General features: G+C 39.6%; 3 protein-coding genes across 4 annotated transcripts in view; 1 reads left to right on the plus strand and 2 right to left on the minus strand.

Moving 5' to 3' along the window:
- ing2 (inhibitor of growth family, member 2) overlaps window positions 1-989 on the minus strand; it is a 4,143-nt gene extending 3,154 nt beyond the window's left edge. Inside the window, exons 1-2 of one of the 2 annotated variants that reach the window (XM_048621414.1) lie at window positions 778-989; window positions 277-524 (exon numbers count right to left, since the gene is read on the minus strand). In XM_048621414.1, coding sequence (XP_048477371.1) covers window positions 277-412 — 136 coding nt within the window. In that variant the 5' untranslated portion in view covers window positions 413-524; window positions 778-989. Of the gene's footprint in view, window positions 1-276 lie in introns of both variants that reach the window. The other variant, XM_020521760.2, reaches the window with a different exon arrangement.
- LOC109920854 overlaps window positions 1-20,060 on the plus strand; it is a 174,135-nt gene that overhangs the window by 118,042 nt on the left and 36,033 nt on the right. The window lies entirely within an intron of this gene.
- On the minus strand, window positions 8,186-20,054 carry LOC109938417 (CDKN2A-interacting protein-like). The gene is made up of 2 exons (XM_020536824.2): window positions 19,924-20,054; window positions 8,186-16,972 (listed from the first exon to the last, which is right to left on the minus strand). The coding sequence occupies exons 1-2, from the start codon at window positions 20,045-20,047 to the stop codon at window positions 16,017-16,019; spliced, it is 1,080 nt and encodes a 359-aa protein (XP_020392413.2). The 5' UTR covers window positions 20,048-20,054; the 3' UTR covers window positions 8,186-16,016.

Raw genomic sequence — 20,060 nt, forward strand, 5'->3', positions numbered from 1 at the left:
GCGGGGAAGTGGTGGGGGGGGGGGGGGACGTGGATGAGGGGGCAGGAATGGTGGATGGGGGGGCAAGAATGTGGATGAGGGGGCAAGAATGTGGATGAGGGGGCAAGAATGTGGAAGGGGGAAAGGCGACGTGCAAAATCCAAGCCAGGTACCCAAAGTATCTCGCTGTTTCCGCCACGCACCCCCTTCCTCCTCCTTCACCCTCCCTCCCGGCCGGCGCAGCAGCAGCGGCGGCTATGAACTCAGCGAGCAGACGGCCCCTTCTCCCCGTCTCACCTCGGTACTGGGTGTCGATCTCCCTCAGAAGGGAGACGCTCCGCTGCAGCTCCAGCGGTAACGCCTCCACACTCTCCAAGTAGTCCTCCACATAACCGGAGAGCCGGGCCTTGGGGCACTGCCCGAGCCCCAGCATAGTCCTGCTGGCGGCCGCCCCGGTAAACTCTCCAAACAAGCCCGGGGTCCGGTACGGCCTGGCTCCGCTCCGCGCCTTCGCACTCGCCCGCGTCACGTGACCTCGACCGCGTCTGCTCTCGATTAAAAAAAACAAAATACGATCGTATTCTGATAATCTGTGGTGATTACAGCCAGGCCGTCGGAGGGAATTATATATACTTCGAACTTCGCCTTTGAAGGAGGAAAATAAAACTTGGTGCTGGAAGGGCGTCGATACCACCTCTAACGGTTGGTGACCATGGAGACGGTGTCCATGGCAATGGCCGTTAAAAAGCGGACATTCTGAGAATGAGCCCCGTGTTGTTGATGTACTTTGTACATTACCTGCGTAACTTCCGGCTTAGACGGATGCCCCATCTGTGTCCGCGCGCTCCGTCGTGGAGAACATCTTGGCGCTTTCAGTGCGGAAGCTACAGACAAGGGGAACCGCTTCAAAGCGGGGCATTTACTGCCACGGGTCCGGGGACTTTCCCCTAGGCGCATTTAGAATGAAGAGAAACTAAAGTCCTCCGTTAGTAGCCTAGTAAGCAGGTCTTCAGAATGCCTCGATGTTCATTTGGGGACGACAGGAGTTTATATGTCAACAGTGTAACAGTCACTTTACAGTTGTGGAACCTGAAAGTTTGCCACAGGCACAGTGGTTGTTTGTTCATTTCTTTACAAATAATGGGAGTTTACATTCTTGTCTATTTGTGGCATTTAGCAAAATAAATAAGATGGTTTCGGAAATGTCAGAACTGCATATGATTATGCTAATTAGCATACTTTCCCCCAATAACAGCAAAACGCTGGAACTGCATCTGAAATGAATGCAGATCGGCTAATTAGTTATCAGTGAACAACATGTAAATAAATGAAAATGTGCTTGGAAAAGCTCGTGGTAATCAGGAAGGGTAGCACGGTTCTGCAAGATGGAAGTCCTGTTAACCCAATTTGGTGGCATTCTTTGAAGGATTAACATTCAATGTGCAGAAATGTGAGCCCATAAATGTACTGTAGTTGGATTTATAGGAAGTGTTTAACATGGTTCCTCATCCGTATTGTTTCACAATCTATAACATGACAGTGTGAAGGTGAGATACTAGCCTGGCTAGAAGTCTGGCCAACTGGTAGAAAACAGAGATATTTATAAATGGGATAACACAGTATGGAGCTGGAGGAGCACAGCACGCCAAGCAACATCAGAAGAGCAGGAAAGTTGATGTTTCAGGTCGGGACCGTTCTTCAGAAATGGGGAGGGGGAAAGGGAGCTCAGAAAAAAATAGAGAGGAGTGGGGGTGGGGCTGGGGAAAGTAAATGAGTGCAGATAGGGAGTGGTGGGGATTGGTCAGTGGGATGGGTGGGGTGGATAGGTGGGAGAGAAGATGGACAGGTTGTGTCAGGTCAAGGAGGCAGGAATGAGAGGGAGGGTTAGACATGGGATGAGGCCAGGGGTGGGGAGATTTTAAAACTGGTGAATTCCACGTTCAGGCCATGGAATTCACCAGTTTCAAAATCTCCCCATCCTCGGCGTCATCCCGTGTCCAATCCTCCGTCTCATCCCCACCTCCTTGACCTGACACAACCTGTTCATTTTCTCTCCCACTATGCGCTCCTCCCATCCCACTGACGAAGCCCCACCACCACTCACCTATCACCATCCCACCGATGTTCCCAGCCCCATCCCTCCTCTCTATTTATTTCTGAGCTCCCTTCCCCCTCCCCATTTCTGAAGAAGGGTCCCGACCTGAAACATCCACTTTCCTCTTCCACTGATACTGCCTGGCCTGCTGTGTTCTTCCAGCTCCACACTGTGTTATCTCTGACTCCAGTGTCGGCAGGTCTTACTATCTCTGAATGATATTTATGAATGGGTCTTTTCCAGTTTGGCAGGATGTGATGAGTGACGTTTCCTGTGATTCTATGCTGAATTGCCAATTTTTAAAATAATAACTCAGATATCATCATAGAATCCCTACAGTGTGGAAACAGGCCCTTTGGCCCAACAAATCCACACCAACCCTTGGAGTATCCCACCCAGACCCATCCCCCTATAACCCACACACCCCTGAACACTATGGGCAATTTAGCATGGCCAATCCACCTAGCCTACACATCTTTGGATTGTGGGAGGAAACCCACGCAGACACGGGGAGAATGTGCAAAGTCCACACAGACAGTCACCCATGGCTGGAATCAAACCTGGGTCCCTGGTGCTGTGAGGCTGCAGTGCTAACCACAGAGCCACCGTGCTGCTGCCAGATGAAGAGATTGAAGGCATAGTGGATAAAATTACATCTGATGACATTTGACAGATGGGTGGCATATTGGTTAGCACTGCTACCTGACAGTTCCAGGGATCTGGGTTTGATTGTGGCTGTGGGTACATTGGATGGCATTTGCATGTTCTCACCATGTCTGTGCGAGCTTCTGCTGGGTGCTCCAATTTCCTTCCACAGTTCAAAGACATGCAGGTTAGGTTGATCGGCCATGCCAAATTGCCCTGTTGTGTCCAGGGATAATCCACCAGGCCAGGTGGATTATCCATCATCAATGCTGAGATAGGTTGAGGTGTTCTTTGGAGGGTTGGTGCAGACATGATACGCTGAATGACCTCTACCTGCACTGCAAGGATTCTGTGATAGGTGGGAAAGTGTTGTGAAGACGACACAACAAAGTGCAGACTGGTTATAGATAGACCAAGTGAGTGGACAAAAATTGGCAGATGTAGTATGATGTGGGCAAATGAGAAGTTGTTCACTTTGTCATGAAGAATAAAAAGGCAGAGTATTATTTAAATAGAAAATAACTGCAGAATTCTGTGGCGCAGAAGAATCTATGTGTTCTTGCCCATAAGACATAAAAAAGTACAGCAGAACAGATCCTTCGGCCCACAATTCTCTGCCAACCATGATGCCATTCTAAACTAATCCCATCTGCCTGTACATGGTCTGCATGTGCTGTTGCCTGCCTGTTCATGTGTCTCTTTACATAAATCACAGAAAGTTAGTGTCAAGGTACAGCAAGTGAGTAAGAAGGTGAATGGACTGCTATCCTTTATTATAAGAGGAATTGGACAAAAGCCTCACAAGTTTATGCTTCAGTTATGTAGAGTATATCAAATAGTGTGTGTGTAGTTTTGGTCTCCTTATTTAAGGAAGGATGTATGTGTGTTGGAGGCAGTTCAGAAAACATTTACTAGCTTGATACCTGAAATGATAAGATTGTCTTATGAGGATAGATTGGACAGGCAGTGCTTGTTTTTACTGGAATTTAGGAGATCGAGGGAATCATTTGAAGTTTATAAAATCCTGACTGGTCTTGACAATCATAGAATCCCTATAGTGTGGAAGCAGGCCATGCCACCCATCAAGTCCAAACCAACCCTTCAAACCGCATCCCATCCAGACCCACCCCCTATCCCTGTATTTCCCATGGCTAACCCTCATAGCCTGCACATCCCTGGACACAGTGTGACTGGGTCAAAATCCTGGAACTCTCTCCCTTACATCATTGTGGGTAGAACTACAGCAAGTGGACTGTAGTGGTTCAAGGCAGCTCACCATCACCTTCTCAAGGGCAACTATGGATGGACAATAAATGTTGGCCCAGCTAACGACACCCAAATCCCATGAATACATTATAAAACAATTTATCTCAGTGTTTCATAACAGGAATGGGAACAAGCTGGTTCCACCCCTTTCTCCCAGGTCCTGGGGTGCCAACAATTGAAGAATCCCAGCATTCCTCTGGTTTACATTGCAGAAACCAAAATCAAGCCAAGGAACTTAAGAGTTGAGTGTGTGAACCCCCTGAAATATTTCAGATGATCAGAGATTTGTAAATGAAGATCATGCCTGAAAAATTTCAATGATTTATTTTTGCTGAAGAGATTAAAGGAGCAGTCAGAGTAATGTCTATTGATGTTACTTATATCGACTTCCAGAAAGCATCTGATAAAGTCTCTCATGACAGACTGTTACTTAAAGTTAAAGTACATGAAATGGAAAGCATATTGTTGACCCAGTTGGGAGATCGGCTGCAGCAAGATACCAAGTAGGAACAATGGGTATATTTTCTGATGGGCAAAATGAATGTAACTAATGGCTACATCCGGGGTGGCACGGTGGCACGGTGGCCTGGAGGTTAGCACTACTGCCTCACAGGGCCGGGGACCTGGGTCCAATTCCAACCTTGGGTGACTGCCTGTATGAAGTTTGCACATTCTCCCCATGTCTGCATGGGTCCCCTCTGGGTGTTCCAGTTTTCTCCCACAGTCCAAGGATGTGCAGGTTAGGTGGATTGGCCATGCTAAATTGCCCATAGTGTCGAGGGATATGTGGGTTAGCCATAGGAAAAAGTTAACAGGGTTAGGGAAGGGGCTGGGGAAGGTGAGTCACTCTGGCTGAATAGCCTGTTTCCACTGTAGAGATTCTATGGTGCCTCACAAATTGAGGCCTCAATATGTACAATCTTTGGTATTTATGCTATCTATTTAACAAAGAAAACCTTGACAAAAGCCCTCAACATTACCTTCTGTATTTGTGTTATGACTGAATCATTTAAGAAGAGTTACTCTCTAAGAAGAGAATAAGAAAGTGAAGAAGGCATTTGATATGCTTGCCTTTATTGATTAGTACATTGAGTATAGGAGTTGGGAGGTCATGTTGTGGCTGTACAGGACATTGGTTAGGCCACTTTTGAAATACTGTGTGCAATTCTGTTCTCCCTGCTTTGGGATGATGTTGTGAAACTTGAAAGGGTTCAGAAAATATTTACAAGGATGTTGCCAGGTTGGAGGGTTTGGGCTATAGGGAAGAGGCTGAGTAGGCTGGGGCTATTTTCCCTGGAGGGGTGACCTTATAGAAGTTTATAAAATCATAAGGGACATGGATAGGATGAATAGCCAAGGTCTTTTCCTCAGGGTGGGGGAGTCCAGAAGTAGAGGGCATAGGTTAGAAGTGAGAGGGGAAAGATTTAAAAGGGACCTGAAGGGCAACTTTTTCACACAGAGAGTGTTCATGTATGGAATGAGCTGGCAGGGGAAGTGGTGAAGGCTAGTACAAATACAACATTAAAATGCATCTAGATGGGTTTAAGAATAGGAAGGCTTTACAGGGATATAGGCCAAATGCTGGCAAATGGGACTAGATTTATTTAAATATCTGATCAGCACGGATGAGTTGGACCGAAGCGTCTGTTTCCGTACTGTACATCTCAATGATTCTATGACTTGAGTAGCAAAAACAGAAAGGCAGATTATTATCTGAATCTAAATGGATTGATAACACCTGGGTGTCCACGCAGACCAGTTGCTGAAAGTCACATGCAGGAACAACAGCCGATGAAGAGGGCAAATGGTATGTTAGCTTTGGATTCAAGTACAGGAGCAGGATGTCCTCTACAATTTCACAGGGTCTTGGTGAGACCACACCTAGAGTACTGTGTGCAGTTTACATCTCCTTTTCTGAGGAAGGTGTTCTGGTGATGGAGGGACTGCAATGAAGGTTTACCAGACTGATTCCTAGGATGGCAGTACAAACATACGAAGAGATTGGGTTAGTTAGACCAGTGTTCAGAAGAATGACAGGTATCTCATAGAAACCTATACAATTTGTAACAGGACTAGATATTCCTAATGACAGGGGAGTCTGGAACCAGTGATCACAGTTTAAAGATATGGGATAGGCCATTTAGAACTCAAATGAGGAGAGATTTCTTCTGAGTGTGGGGAGCATGTGAAATTCTCTGCCACAGAAAGTGGTTGAGGCTAAAATATTGAATGTCTTCAATAAGGGGTTAGATACAGTTCTTAGAGCTTGGGGGGGGGGGGGGGGGGGTCATAGGCTATCTGTAGAAAACAGGATTAGGGCACATTAGATGATTGGCACTGAGCATACCGAATGGTGGAGCAAGCTCAAAGGGCCTTGTGGCTTACTTCTGCTCATGTCTTCTATGTTTAGCCCCCTAAATCCAAAAGTTACCCTGAGAAAATCTCACTGTGCCCTAAAAATAAATTGAGGGCTACATCTCAGCATCTGTGTCTCCTTAGAATGAGCAGTTAAGAAATTAATTATTCAGTTGAAATGTCCATAAAGAATTTGAGCTTTGCTCACTTATTTTATTCACTAAAATTAATCAAAGATAAACATCCAGTCAAACAAGTACACATTTGTGTAATTATACACATTAAAAAAACTGTATACTTTAAAACTAATACCAGGTGATAATTTTATTTGAATAATTGTTTGTTCATCTTTGTTTTTAATACAAATTTCTACATTCCTTTCCAAGCTCTGCATACTCCAACAAATTGGCTTCTTGAGCCTCATCCTCTGAATTCCCTCCACTGGCCTAAACCAGTCAAATTTAGTGATTTCCTCTCTTTCTGTGCAGTTATTTGGTTCCCTGACAGCATATTACTTATGAATATTCACTCCATCTGTTGAGGTAAATTCCTTGTTTGGATATGTCTAAGCCATAAATGATTTCATCATCTTATCTGGGTTCTGTCATACCTAATTAGTCTAATTCAGGATTGACTGGGGTGTTCACAGAACTGACAGTCCATACTTTTGCTGTTAATGCTTGGAGAAACTACTACAGCTCTCTTTTGCCAGCTTCATGTACATTAGATATTGAGAGTTTGGTGTGGATAGATCTCAAAAACATGCTGAATGATTGTCTGCAATACAGAAGATTTCTTCATTTTTTTTTTAAACATTTATACCGAAAACCTTACTGTTAGTCTACCAGGACAATTCTCCACAGAATATCTGCTTGGGCATTCCATACAAAAGACATGACCTGCCCATCTGAGCTAAACTTTCTGCAATGTAGTTTCCAAGTTGTTGAGCCCAGCATGACGGACAGCTTTGTTATTCATGATCTTGTCCTGCCATAAATTCTTTGGAGAGAATTCAGGTATTTTTGAAACATTCCAGAGCTTTGCTGTGGTGCTTGTAGCAAATTCAGAATTTTGCAGCATACAAGGGCAAAGACCCTGTAGTTTTTTGATTTTCATCTTCAACTTAATGCCATCCACTTGCTGGTATAATCATGGAGTCTGTTGGATTCAGAACTTGCTTTGTGGATGCATGCATAGATAATTAAATAGGGAACAGACCACAAATGTACGAAGGCTTTCTACAGCCTGGAGACTAGTGATATCGACTCTTACACCAGCGCTGGCTAAAACATAACTTCAGTTCAGGAGACGTTGATTTAGAGATCAAAACCTTTTGCAGCACTTAAGAATTTGTTTGCCATAATCTGAAAGTCTTCCTTGTTGCTAACTGAAGCAGTATCATCTCTGTACAAAATCAGGCAGCTTCTCAGGTGACTTTGCAGAAGGCATGCAGTGTGGACAGACTGAAGAACCTCATTGAACAAAACTTAATGTTGCTGCTTGACAGCACGTGTCCAGTGGTTTCCTTAAGCATTGCAGCAGAGATTGAAAGACTGGGGAGGCACATCTCCAACTGCACCATCACTATGAACATCACACTTTGGCTTCTGAAATTCAATTCCTAGCTGCTTGTTTTACCTCCTTGCTCCTAGCTTTCAAATCCCCTCTTTTCAATCTGCAACTAAGTTTCATGATGATCCCTTTTCACACTGTCCACTATTTCTCCTCCTCAATCAAATACATTCTGATAAGTCTCCCTTTTTGCAAGGAAAAATGGGTTGTTGCATGCATTATAGCAGCTGTTACGTATAAACAGTTTACAACAAAAGAGGGCAGAAAACAGTACCAAAGATGAAATATTTTTAATATTTAAAATTACAAAACAAAAAGATGAACAGTTGAAAGGGTTTGTTTTATACATCATGTTCCGAAACAAACTTATATTGATGTGTAAAGCCTACACCAAATCTAGAATAGAAGATCACTGACTTTAACGAATTGATAAAAGATTACAAGCACAACTCAGAATTGACCATACCGTACTATAGTAGGTAAAGGTGCATCAGTAGATTGCTTTAACAAATGTGTTGCCAGTAGTAGACAGCAATCTTGTACAAATTCTGACTTCTAAATTTTCACAATATAGTACACAGTGCTGGTCCTGTAATAAACAGTGTAGTAACCTGAACATTTGATACTGACAAGGAGCTCTTTACATTTTAAATCAGCTTCACTACCTTTATGGCTGAAGCTTTGAACCTGGTAAGGATCACTGGTGGCCAGAATGCACAGAGGAGACCACTTTCAAATTCAAACAAACAGTATGTCAGATTGCTACTTGTTGGCCATTAAATTCAAATGTAATAGACATAAAATCTACTAAACTGAAATTGGGACTCTCTTGTTTTCTGTCTCCCATTCTGGCATAAACTTTACTTACAATATCCACTAAATACAATAAAAACAGCCCTACTAGGTACTACACATCTTTAAATTCAATAAGCAACCGATTGGTTACAGTATTTTAAAACATCCCAAATCTACATCTTGAATTTTATTGCCAAAATTAAATTAATTCTTCTCATACTGCATTACCTGTTCAGACCATTGAATGATGCAAGAAATATGTTTAAGAATTAACTTTAACATTATCAGTGCATGAAGGATTATAGGAAATAATTCTCATAACATTTAAAGGTCTATATTGAAGAACTGGAACCCTGAAACACAAGTATTTTACACAAACTCACTGCATGATTGCAACTGGAGTAGTGTGTGCAGTTCTCATCGCCCTGTTATAGCAAGAATATTATTAAACTGGAGAGGTTTCAGAAAATATTTACTAGGATGTTGCCGCAAATGGAGGGTTTGAGATATAAAAATAGACTGGAAAGGTTGGGACTTTTTCTCCTGGAACAGAGGAGACTGAGGGGTGACCTTATTGAGGTTTATAAAATCATGAGGGGTATAAATAAGGTGGATGATCAGGGTCTTTTCCCTAGGGTGGGGGAGTTCAAAACTAGGGGTATATTACTAAGGTGAGAGGAGAAAGATTTTAAAAAGACATGATGGGCAATTTTTTTTTTTTTTTTCAAAGAAGTGGTTCATGTGTGGAATGAACTTCCAGAGGAAGTGGTGGATGCAGGTACAGCTACAACATTTAAAAGACACTTGGATGAGTTCATGAATTGGAAAGGTTTGAAGGGATATGGGCCAAGTACAGGCAGGTGGGACTAGTTTAGTTTGGGAACACTGTTTGCATGGACTAGTTGGACTGAAGGGTCTATTTCCGTGCTGTCTGACTATGACTCTAACTTAATTTTGGCATTCACATTTTTGCTAATGTTGTCTCATTAATCTCCCTTTAGTTACTTTCACAATCCAACCCCCCCAAGGATTTTCATTTATGCATCTATATTAATCATTTTACAAACCCTTTTTTTTTACACAAACAGAATGTTGTTAATTCACTTTCACAATGACACTGATAGTCCCAATATCAGTGAAATACATGCATTCTCTTTAGCTGTGTGCACACTTAATCATTTCATGGGTCAGAAACCTACTGTTACAAGTGCGTAATCTTAAAATTACTATGTACTAGGATTGTAACTTCTGGTTTGTAAGATATTATTCTGGTTCTGAAGACTGATTTTAAATGTAGATGGGTGAAAAAAGATTCATCTAGATAGCTGGCAGACAGGCCTGGGGTAACTGCAGGTCAAAGGGCATTAAAATGGTGAAGCCACAGTGTGAGTCATAGAGATATACCGCACGGAAACAGACCCTTCGGTCCAGCTTGTCCATGCCAACCAGATACCTTAAGTAAATCTCATTTGCTAGCTATAGGCCCATATCCTGCTAAACACTTCCTATTCATATTCCCATCCAAATGCTTTTTAATTATTGTAATCATACCAGTCTCCACCATTTCCTCTGACAGCTCATTCCAAATACGCACCATCCTCTATGTGAAAAAGTTGCCTCTTAGGTTCCTTTTAGATCTTTCCTGTCTGAATTTAAACCTATGCCCTCTAGTTTTGGACTCTGCTAGCCCAGGCAAAAGACCTTGCCCCTTTACCCTATCTATGCCCATGATTTTATCAACCACTACACGGTCATACCTTAGCCTCCAGCACTCCAGGAAAAATGACCCCAGACTATTCAGGCTCTCCCTGTAGCTCAAAACCTCCCAACCCTGGCAACATCCTCGTATATCTTTTCTGAACCATTTCTAGTTTCACAACATCCTTCCTATAGGAGGGAGACCAGAATTGTACTCAATACTTCAAAAGCGGCTGAACCAACATCCTGTGCAGCTGCAATATGACTTCCTAACTCACGTAGTTACCCCAAAACAAAGGATGGTTTTATAGCGACTTGTGTACATGAAGGATTTTACAATTTAAACCCTTTCTTTTGTTTGAAAAATAAAATTTAACTGGTTCTGAAAACAGACCATCTGTCACATGACCACAGAGATAGCTGAGAGGGGAAGATTGTTTTGTTTTAATATATTTCTGTTTTCATAGCCTGTGGGGCAGTCACTCTGAGAGGGCACTCCGTGCCCAGCAAAAACAAGAACAAGGGGCAAAGAGTCATCAGGAACCAGGAGCATTTCTGATTTGGTATTACTGCGCAGGAATTGCAAGACCCCCGTTGAGAATGAAAAGTCTAAACTGATGAGGAATAAAACACTGTCAAATTAATCTAGTGATAATAGAAGAGATCAGCTGTGCAATCCTTGCAGAAAATGAGATTTCCAAAACTGGGAAATGAAAGAGGATCACTGAATTCCTGGGCACTCTTATAATCCGTTGGGTTATGATTAGGATTGGTTCCAGGAGAATTAAGTGATCAGTCTCAAAACTTTCATGTTAAAAGGAATTCTTGGTTGAAATTAAAAGTAGAATGGGAGGAATTCTGTTCAGATTTTTGGTGTAGTTACAGGGGCTTATGAAATGTATTATTAGTAGTACTTGTTTTGTTTTGAAATCTGTCACCGTAGAAGATGTCTAAAACATGGAATCTTGTACATTCTTTTCAATGAATAACTGGGATTTCAAATTTCTTTAAATCATTATTGGTCTGTATGGAGATTGTAACATTATATTTAAATTTGAAAACATAAGAGCGTGGCATCAACTCTATTTTCAAATTATTTAACCAATTACCTAACTGCTGTGTATATAAAAGGGACAGAAAAAGGGATTCAGTACAAGACGGTTTTAACCTAATTAAAGTACAATCACTTGCAATATCACACAAAAGCAATTTTCAATAGTAATTTGAAAATGCAAAATTAAACATTTTGTAGCCAATTCTCATGAAATGCCATGCTAACTCTGTTCCTTGCTCTGCAGATGCTACCTGAATTGCTGAATTTTCTGAAATGGTTTTCACAATTTTTTGTTTTTTTATCCTACTCTAATCAAACTCGTCAATAATGGGATTAAAGTCTACTTAAGCTAACGATGTTATTGAAGTTAAGTTGCTCACAACACAAAAAAGATATCCAATTGTCTGTAGATCAACATAAATTTCATCTAACCTTTCAATTAGAAAAATGACAAAAAATTGGCGTTTGTATTTAAAAGCATTTAGGTGAATCTCAAAGCCGGAAGCAGAGCTGAGACCCCTGCCAAGTGAAGAACAGAATAATATTTTTAAGGTTCAATTTAACAGTGTGAACAGGTCTCTCCCTGTCATTATTTTTCCTGTCTTAAAGCAGATATGCTCTTGTACAGCTATTAAAATTACTTATGAAAGCTTGACTATTTCAATATTGCAAAACAAATGCTTACAATTGTGTTTTAGGATTACTCTGAACTACTATATAAAGAATACTCAAATTAATTTTAAATGGAACACCACTCTTCTGCATAGGAGTCTTCTTTAATAGTAAAAATTGGGTGCCTCAGAGATCAGTGCTTGGACCACTGCTGTTCATTATTTACACGAACAACTTAAACTAACTTGGGAATCAAAAATGCTATAACAGAATTAGGGGGTTGCGCACCATTTTGGGAAGGTCTAATTAACACAGAGGAAGATTGTGACAATATACAGGACGACATTAATAAACTTACTGATTTTTGAGTGTCACTGCCAAATGCACTTCAACATAGTATGAGGAAGTGCATTTTGGTGTGAAGAATAAAGAGGCCTCATACTCTTGGAGCATAAGCGTCAAAAGGACAGAAGATGGCAGAAGGATCGGGGGCAGTGGGTTGAGTGAAATAGGCAGACAAATCACAAAACAGTAACACAGGTTAATAAAGAAAAGCACACACAGAACATGGGTTTCATTTCAAGAAGGGTGGAACTGAAAAGCAGGCAAGTTGTGTTCAACCTGCACAGGACCATGTTTGTAACACAGCTAAAATACTGTGAACAGTTCTGGTCTCCATATTATGGAAATAAAATTGTCGAAGGAAGCTTGCACAAAGCATAAACAAAGATATGAACATATTGAGAAGAATGCCATTTCTGTGCTGTAAATACTGTAAAAATGGATGGTAGGTGGATGATGTCTCTCAATGTCTATGATACAAACCAATTTTCCATGACATTCTAACCTTCCATATAATCTGAATTCAAAAACATTCCCTCAAGAAAACTTTAATTGAGTCCAATTCTAAGTGCCTCACTTTAGGGAGGATGCGAACACATTGGAGAAAATGCAAAACGATTCTCGATATTGGTTCCAGCATTGGGAGCATCAGTAGTCAATATAGGTTGGGGAAATTAGGGTTGTTCTCATTGGAAAAGAGAAGGATGAAGTGAGAGTTAGAATGAACTGCTGGACAGAATATAACAGGTAGGTGCAGTTGACACATTCAGAAGGGAAGTAGATTGCTATTTGAATAGAAAGAATGTACAGAGTTATGAAGAGACAGCTGGGGAATGTCACGGAGAGAACTGTTCATTTGGACTGGCAGTGCAGGCATGCAGGCCTGAAAAAGCCTTCTTCTATGCTGTAACAATTCTGTGAATTACTTCAGTTCTGTCTAATTTCTCCCAAAGTCAGTATTTTGTCTACTAATCCTCAATTCTAAGTTAACATTTATTAAAGGAACTGTTTACTTCAACATTTGTAGATTATTGAATCCTTACCCTTTATATTATCTTTCCATGTAATATAAGTCACTAGGTAGGTCTAAGGAGTAGTGTCTTCATTGTTGGCATTATATTTCAGAAGGGGTTTCAAGGCTTTGAGAGGTAAAGTCACCATAGTCCTTCTGGACCACAGGGCTGCTTTCTTGTTAGAAAGAGACGGTGGTGGTTTTACCTGGATGGTCACTATACCTCAGGCGAGGGGAGAGGTTTGAGGAGGAGAGTCCTCCATGGTAACCTCAGCCAGAAAGGGAAGTGAACTCTCAATGAAAACCAGCCTTCCAATCTGAGCTTCTAAATGCCGGTGGATCAGCCTGATGGTGTGTCATTCCAAATATTCCTTCTACACAATTCAAGTCATGAATGACAAAAATCTATCACTGAACTTCTGGTTTCAACAATTCGAGGAGACAGACAATACAAATATTTCCCACATCCATTCTAATGTACCAAAATCCTCTGATAAATACAGGCTATGACATAGAAAGGTTAAAGACAAAACCTTACATTCGAACGAAATCACAAAATACATAAGATGCAACTTAAGTGCAACAGTAAAAATCTTTGATCTCTTCCCTTCACCGTCTAGTTTGTGGTTATCCTGCTCATTAAGTCATGTACAGTATCAATTAAAACTGAATTAAAATATATTTTGATTATAGCTCCCATTGAGAATCTTACAATTAAAACTACATATTACGCAGGTTTTTGTCAGGTATTGAAAAGGTCAATATTTGTCATCCAGGTAATTATTTCAAGAAATTAAGATACTAACTATTTCGGGCTCAATTTCAATACTACATCCATTCCATTGCTTGTACACATCTGCCTTTCAGCTCCCATCATCTAAACTTATCTGTCAATACAAGGTATAGCAGTTATTCCTTACTACGCAGCTCCCTTCACTAACTAGAATTGTCTGTAAAGTCCATAGTTTGCTCTAGATAATCAGCTTCTGCTGACTCTGTTAGTAAGAAAGCATTTGCTGTATGACACAATAGTTGTATTAATTCAATATCTTAGTGTTTCAATTTGTTAGTTCCGAATTGACTTTATTTTAAATTGTGATGGCATCAAATGTGTGGCTAAGGCATTGAAATGTTGGCTGATACATTAAAATAACAAAATAAAATCAGAAACTATTAAAAAAATTAAAAATTGACAAATGAAAAAATCTTAAACCAATTCTACATTAGCATATTGGAAACTCGGTGCTATAATGTTTCTTTAACTGATGGGAGAACTAGAGATTTTAATAGTGTTTACAAGCAATAGAAAATAAAACATTAAAAGGGTGAACACTTCTGCCTCAAGTGAAAGGTAAGTAGCTGAGAGCAGCAAAAATGATACGTTTTTCACGAGGTTGTATAAAATTTATTTAAAGCAAACTTTAGAATAGAATGTGTCATTTTAGATCAAGTTCAGAATTTGGGTCGGTTGGATCATTGCTTTCACTGGGTTGCCACATCAGTTTAGGGTTAGGAATGATACCTGTTCAATCAAAATAGAGTTGCAGCTCATTGCTGATTTGCAAACAAAATACAACTGAAGCATCCACCTAATGTGAAATGTCAGTCTCGTAGTTAAATTTAAGTCCAGTGAAAGCAGCACTGTGATATGATCAGAATCTTCGACCTGAAATAGGTAGTATGCTTTATTCCAGACTCTGTTCAGTCTAAAGTATACATGGTTCCCTGACCAAAGGTATGCTAACTTGCTCGGTGACCAAAAGACTGGTCACATGACTGAATCTTTTCTCTTTCTAGTTATTTATCCAATTAAATTCAGTTTCAGTGCTTTTAACCTAGATTTTAGGGACCAATTCCATAAACCTACAGTTCCAACACTTTTGAATAAATTGATAGTTAACAAATTAAAATGGGAAGATATTACTGTTTTAGAATCTTCCGATGATTGAAGTGACATTGGACTCAAAACATCAGCTCTCTTTCCACAGATGCTGCCAGATTTGAATTTCACTAGTACTTTGCTTTTTAGATGTCCAGCATCTACAGAATTTTATTTTTATTTGATCATTTATAAACACACGTTGTGGGGGTTATCCATAACTGGTACATAGACAGCTTTATTTTGAAATTAAGTCATATTGCTGGCGTGGAATAAGAGGGCACTTCAATTAGTACCTGGACACAATGATGGAGTATCACAGAGGATCTACTATACACATTACAAAAAAAATACAAGATATATTGTCTGTTTCTCCTTTATGCTAATTCAAGTAGTCGTAAGAACATTAATTATTGTAAATTGAAGGGTACTTCAAGTTCAATAGTACTTATTCATATTAGATTTGCACCAACAGTCCAGAAAAAAAAAACTTGACCACAATATTTCTTTCAATTTTAGAAATTGTAAGGCACTGCAGCTTTCATTTTTTTATCTCAAACGAAACAAACAACTAACTACAACTGCAATATGTGCCTTTTACAATCATCAAGTAATATAAGAATTCTGTTGCATTTTTCTAAGTATATACACACACATAACACTTTTCCAATTACTTCATTAGAAGATTTACAAAACGCTTCTTTTTTTTTTTTTACCTTGTATTAGGTTCTGAGGGATTCACTAATGCAGGAGCTAGGTTTAACCGATATGATTCTTCACACAAAAGTACTAAATCCTCAATTTCACTTCCTTTGAATTTTCTTTTACATATCTTCACCGTAACCCTGTGTTTCAAGAACAATTTCATTGCCTCTTTTGCTGCCATGTCTTTGGCACTCACTTTGCATTTGCCATATCCTGTTGCCAAATACACAGCCTTGCACCTTAGTTCACAAACAATCCCTTCACGTGCAGAGCTTTGTGGTAAATGCAATTCAGAAATATCTTTCAGGGGAACACACACACTTTCAAGGGTCCCCTTTACTGACTGTATGCAGTTAGTCAAAATGCTCAAATGGTTAAGCTCATTGCTGAAACCACCAGCTGACACCAACTTCCACGCTATAGCTTTGTAGAGTTTGTTGTAAAAGGTCTGCTTCTCTTTTATAGCCTCAGGAGTTAAACTGACCACCATTACGGGGGTCTTGCAGCTTTCTGAAACAGGGGGCTGCACAGCTTTTTGGGAATTGCCAATTGAGGCAGGGCGATCAACAATGTCTGGCTGAATACTGGGCTTAACTTCTGCAGAATTAGACGAGAAGTTCTTGGCTTGTGCTGGAGTGTCAGGCTGATGCAGCAGTGTCTTCTGTTGGTTCACAAGAACCTGCGTAGGAGCACTAACTTTCTTCACTTCAGTCTCTTTTGAAATCTGTCGAGCCTCCCTTTGATTCGAGCTGGTGGATGGTGCCATACAGACTGGAACTTCAACCTGAGGTTCAGATAAAGGAGTTGATGGTCGACTAGAAGGAAAGCCATCCAGGCCTGGGATTCTGGTGTGATCGACATCTCGGCTGCCGTTTCCAGTGCATTCAAGTGTTGTGTCAAATTCCATGCAAGTATCTTTCTCATCAGCCTTTTCTGGTGCAGAAAGTTGTTCTTTTATCTTTTCTGTTAAAATAAACATAATTATGTAATACTTTTCAAATTGAAGATTAGTTATTAGTGTCCAAAAACATTTAAAAGGCACAAAATTTCACAGTTGTGCACTGCAGTTAAGAGAGCTATTTCACTCATTTTTTAAAAAAAGCTACCAGTTGAAGTCGTAATATTTAAAAGGATTATTAATATACAATGGTTGAACAAGTTTTTTTTAAGGAGAAGTAGGAATCACATTCTTCAAAGGGTTTGTAATTAAGGTCACTAGTTCATAGAGACAGTAAGACTTTTACTACATGGATTTATGAAGTCTCTCTGGATTTCTGAATTTAAGTTCCCCAATTCTATTTGATTTTTCCCAGAAAAAAAAGTGATTTTATTTTTAATTCAAAGAAGTGATGTGGAAAGTCAGCTTCATTTAGTTAATTCTTTTTAGTATTCACATTTATTTTGTTCGAAAGCAGGCATGTGAAAGTACCTATTGATGTTAAGACACATCTGCAAAATTAATACTGTCATGAAGTTTGCCTGCAGTTCATATCGGAACAGGTAAAATTCTGAGTATTGCAGGAACTTACTAATTATCAGGGAAGTGGTACTGAGGAAATTGCTTTTTCTGATAGGGCATGAGTTTTTGAAATTCCTTTCCTCAAAAGGTGGTAGAAGCAAAGTTTTTGAGTATTTTTAAGGCAGTAGCAGTTACATTCTTCATAAGGGGGTGAAAGGTTATCACTGGAAGGTGGAATAATCAGGTCAGCTACCATCTTCTTGAATGGCGGAGCAGATTCAAGGGGCCAAGAGGCCATTTCTGCTTCCAATTTGCATGTTTATACGAACTGTTAGTGAAATTAAACAGAACATGTCTTGATAATAACATTCATACTTGGTCTCATAGTAAAACGCATGATAAAGTCCTTTTTTGTCACGTAGTGTGGTATATGCATTGTATTGATGAATAAGTAAAACTAAGGTTTAACAGGGAACTTCTGTTAAAGTAGCTAACAATATAATCTCTTTCCCCTCAGGGTAAAAAAATGAACATAAAAATAGGGAAAACCAGGATTGTCCTTGCATTTGACTCAGGAGTCACTGCTATCCAGGAGAAAGTCACTTGCTTATCTGTTCAGCTGATAGAAAATGTATGACAGAAACTCGCATTAAAAAAAAATTACATTTTCTGATGGTTCTGCAACATCACTGGAATCTTTACAGGGTCAGCACATTGTCCATTGTAATCTTTTCTTTCTACTTAATTTTATTCAGCTCCAATTTAAGAATAATCAATTTTCTATAAAATAAATATGTCCATTTAATAGTTATGGAAGTATAATTCTTCACGTGGACCTTGCGTAGTTTGCTATTTTCATTAAAAGGAGATTCTTTAAGAGGAATTTTACTGACATCAGTAATTAAGAGACAACCAAGCTTAACACTAAACAACATGAATAATAACACAACTTATTTAAAGCAGCTACATGACTTCAGCCCAGACATTTAGAACCATCCTCCCTCTGCAGTTGTAACATTCAGAACCAAAATTGGCTTGGAACATTTAAAGAAAAATGTTGAGCAGGTAAGGCAGCCTTCCCAGAAAATAAAAAGTCAATCTCTTAGATAAATGACTTAATATCAAATATTATCTCTGTTTCTCTCCTGAGATGCTGTCTGACCTGCTGGGAACTTCAAGCATTTTTTGATTTTATTTCAGTATTTTGCTTTTGCTTCACAGTCTCAACTTGGCTTCTAGTTATTCCAGCTTCATAAAACAGAATGACCCACAATTTATTCTGGCAATTTCAAAGCAGCAGCTGAAAGGAAATCTACTATATTAAAAAAATGTTCTTACAAGGGCAGCAATCACTTTGTCGTAAAAACAAGTGGAACATTATTCTGGAGCTGATGCACAACACACCAACTTAAGTCATGTCTAATGCCTAAATGGACATCTATTCCTTACTAAACCACCGAGATCCACATATAAAATGGTCAAAAGCAAAAAAGTTCAACATCACTACCTTCTTCCAAGGTGCCATTAGAACAATACAGCATACATAAATAACTGGATAGCTCTAATCTTACTTTTAAAGTCTTGAGATTACACTTAAACTGTTTCATTGAGAAAACAAATTGGCCAGGACATGAATAAAAACATTTATAAGGTTGCTCCTTTCTATGCATTGAGTGACAGATCACTTGAATAGCTTGCCTTAATGGGTGAAACAATAAACTAGAAAGCAACATCAATTCAGATAGTACCAATGAAAGAATGGATGAGTCCATATTTATACAGTTCTTTTCAGAGGTCACTCACTGCCAGGGCAGCATGGTAGCCAATTTGAAACAACAAGATACCACAATCAGTGATGAAACAAATAATCAACAATCTTTTTCAGTGATAGTTCAAATTGAAATTTACAGAAAGAGCAATTAGTTGACTGCTAAGTGCTAACCAGGATCTGACAAGATCTCCACTGTGCAAGTCCTACTAGTGTCATGGGATATTTTAGGTCCACCTGAAGCTTCAGTTCAATGAGTCAGTGAAATAGCTAGAACTCTGACAATGCAACATTCCTACAGTAAAGCACCAACACATCAGCTTACATATTCAAATTTCTGGACTGTATTTCCATCTGTTCCATCTGACTCTGAAGCAAAACTGCTATCACTGAGCCATGGTTAACACCATGTTGAAATGGATTAATGCAATCTTGTAGAGAAACAGATAATTTAGGTCACATATAAGGGCTTTTAAAAAGCTATCCTTTTTACCAACATCTATGCTCTTTCCCTGTAGCCAGGCAATTTTTTCAACAAGGGTATTTTTGTCAAAATTAAATGATAAAAATGTACCATCTCTAAAATACTATTTTAACAATTGCTGAATAAAATGCAATTCATTTTTAAAAATTAAGAAAAGGCAAGAAATGATATTGAAAAGAAAATTGTAAAGTTAATTTGCTAACCATTAGCACTGCTGTTTGAAAGTTCTCTTTTCTTTGATTTATTGGCAACCAAATCATCCCTTCTGGTGTGGACTGGAGCATCTGTGACTTTGATGCCTTCTCCCATCTCCAACACTTTATCCATCACTGCCTTTGAG

The sequence above is a fragment of the Rhincodon typus genome, chromosome 3 (genome assembly GCF_021869965.1).
Source record: "Rhincodon typus isolate 14 chromosome 3, sRhiTyp1.1, whole genome shotgun sequence".
NCBI lineage: Eukaryota > Metazoa > Chordata > Chondrichthyes > Orectolobiformes > Rhincodontidae > Rhincodon > Rhincodon typus.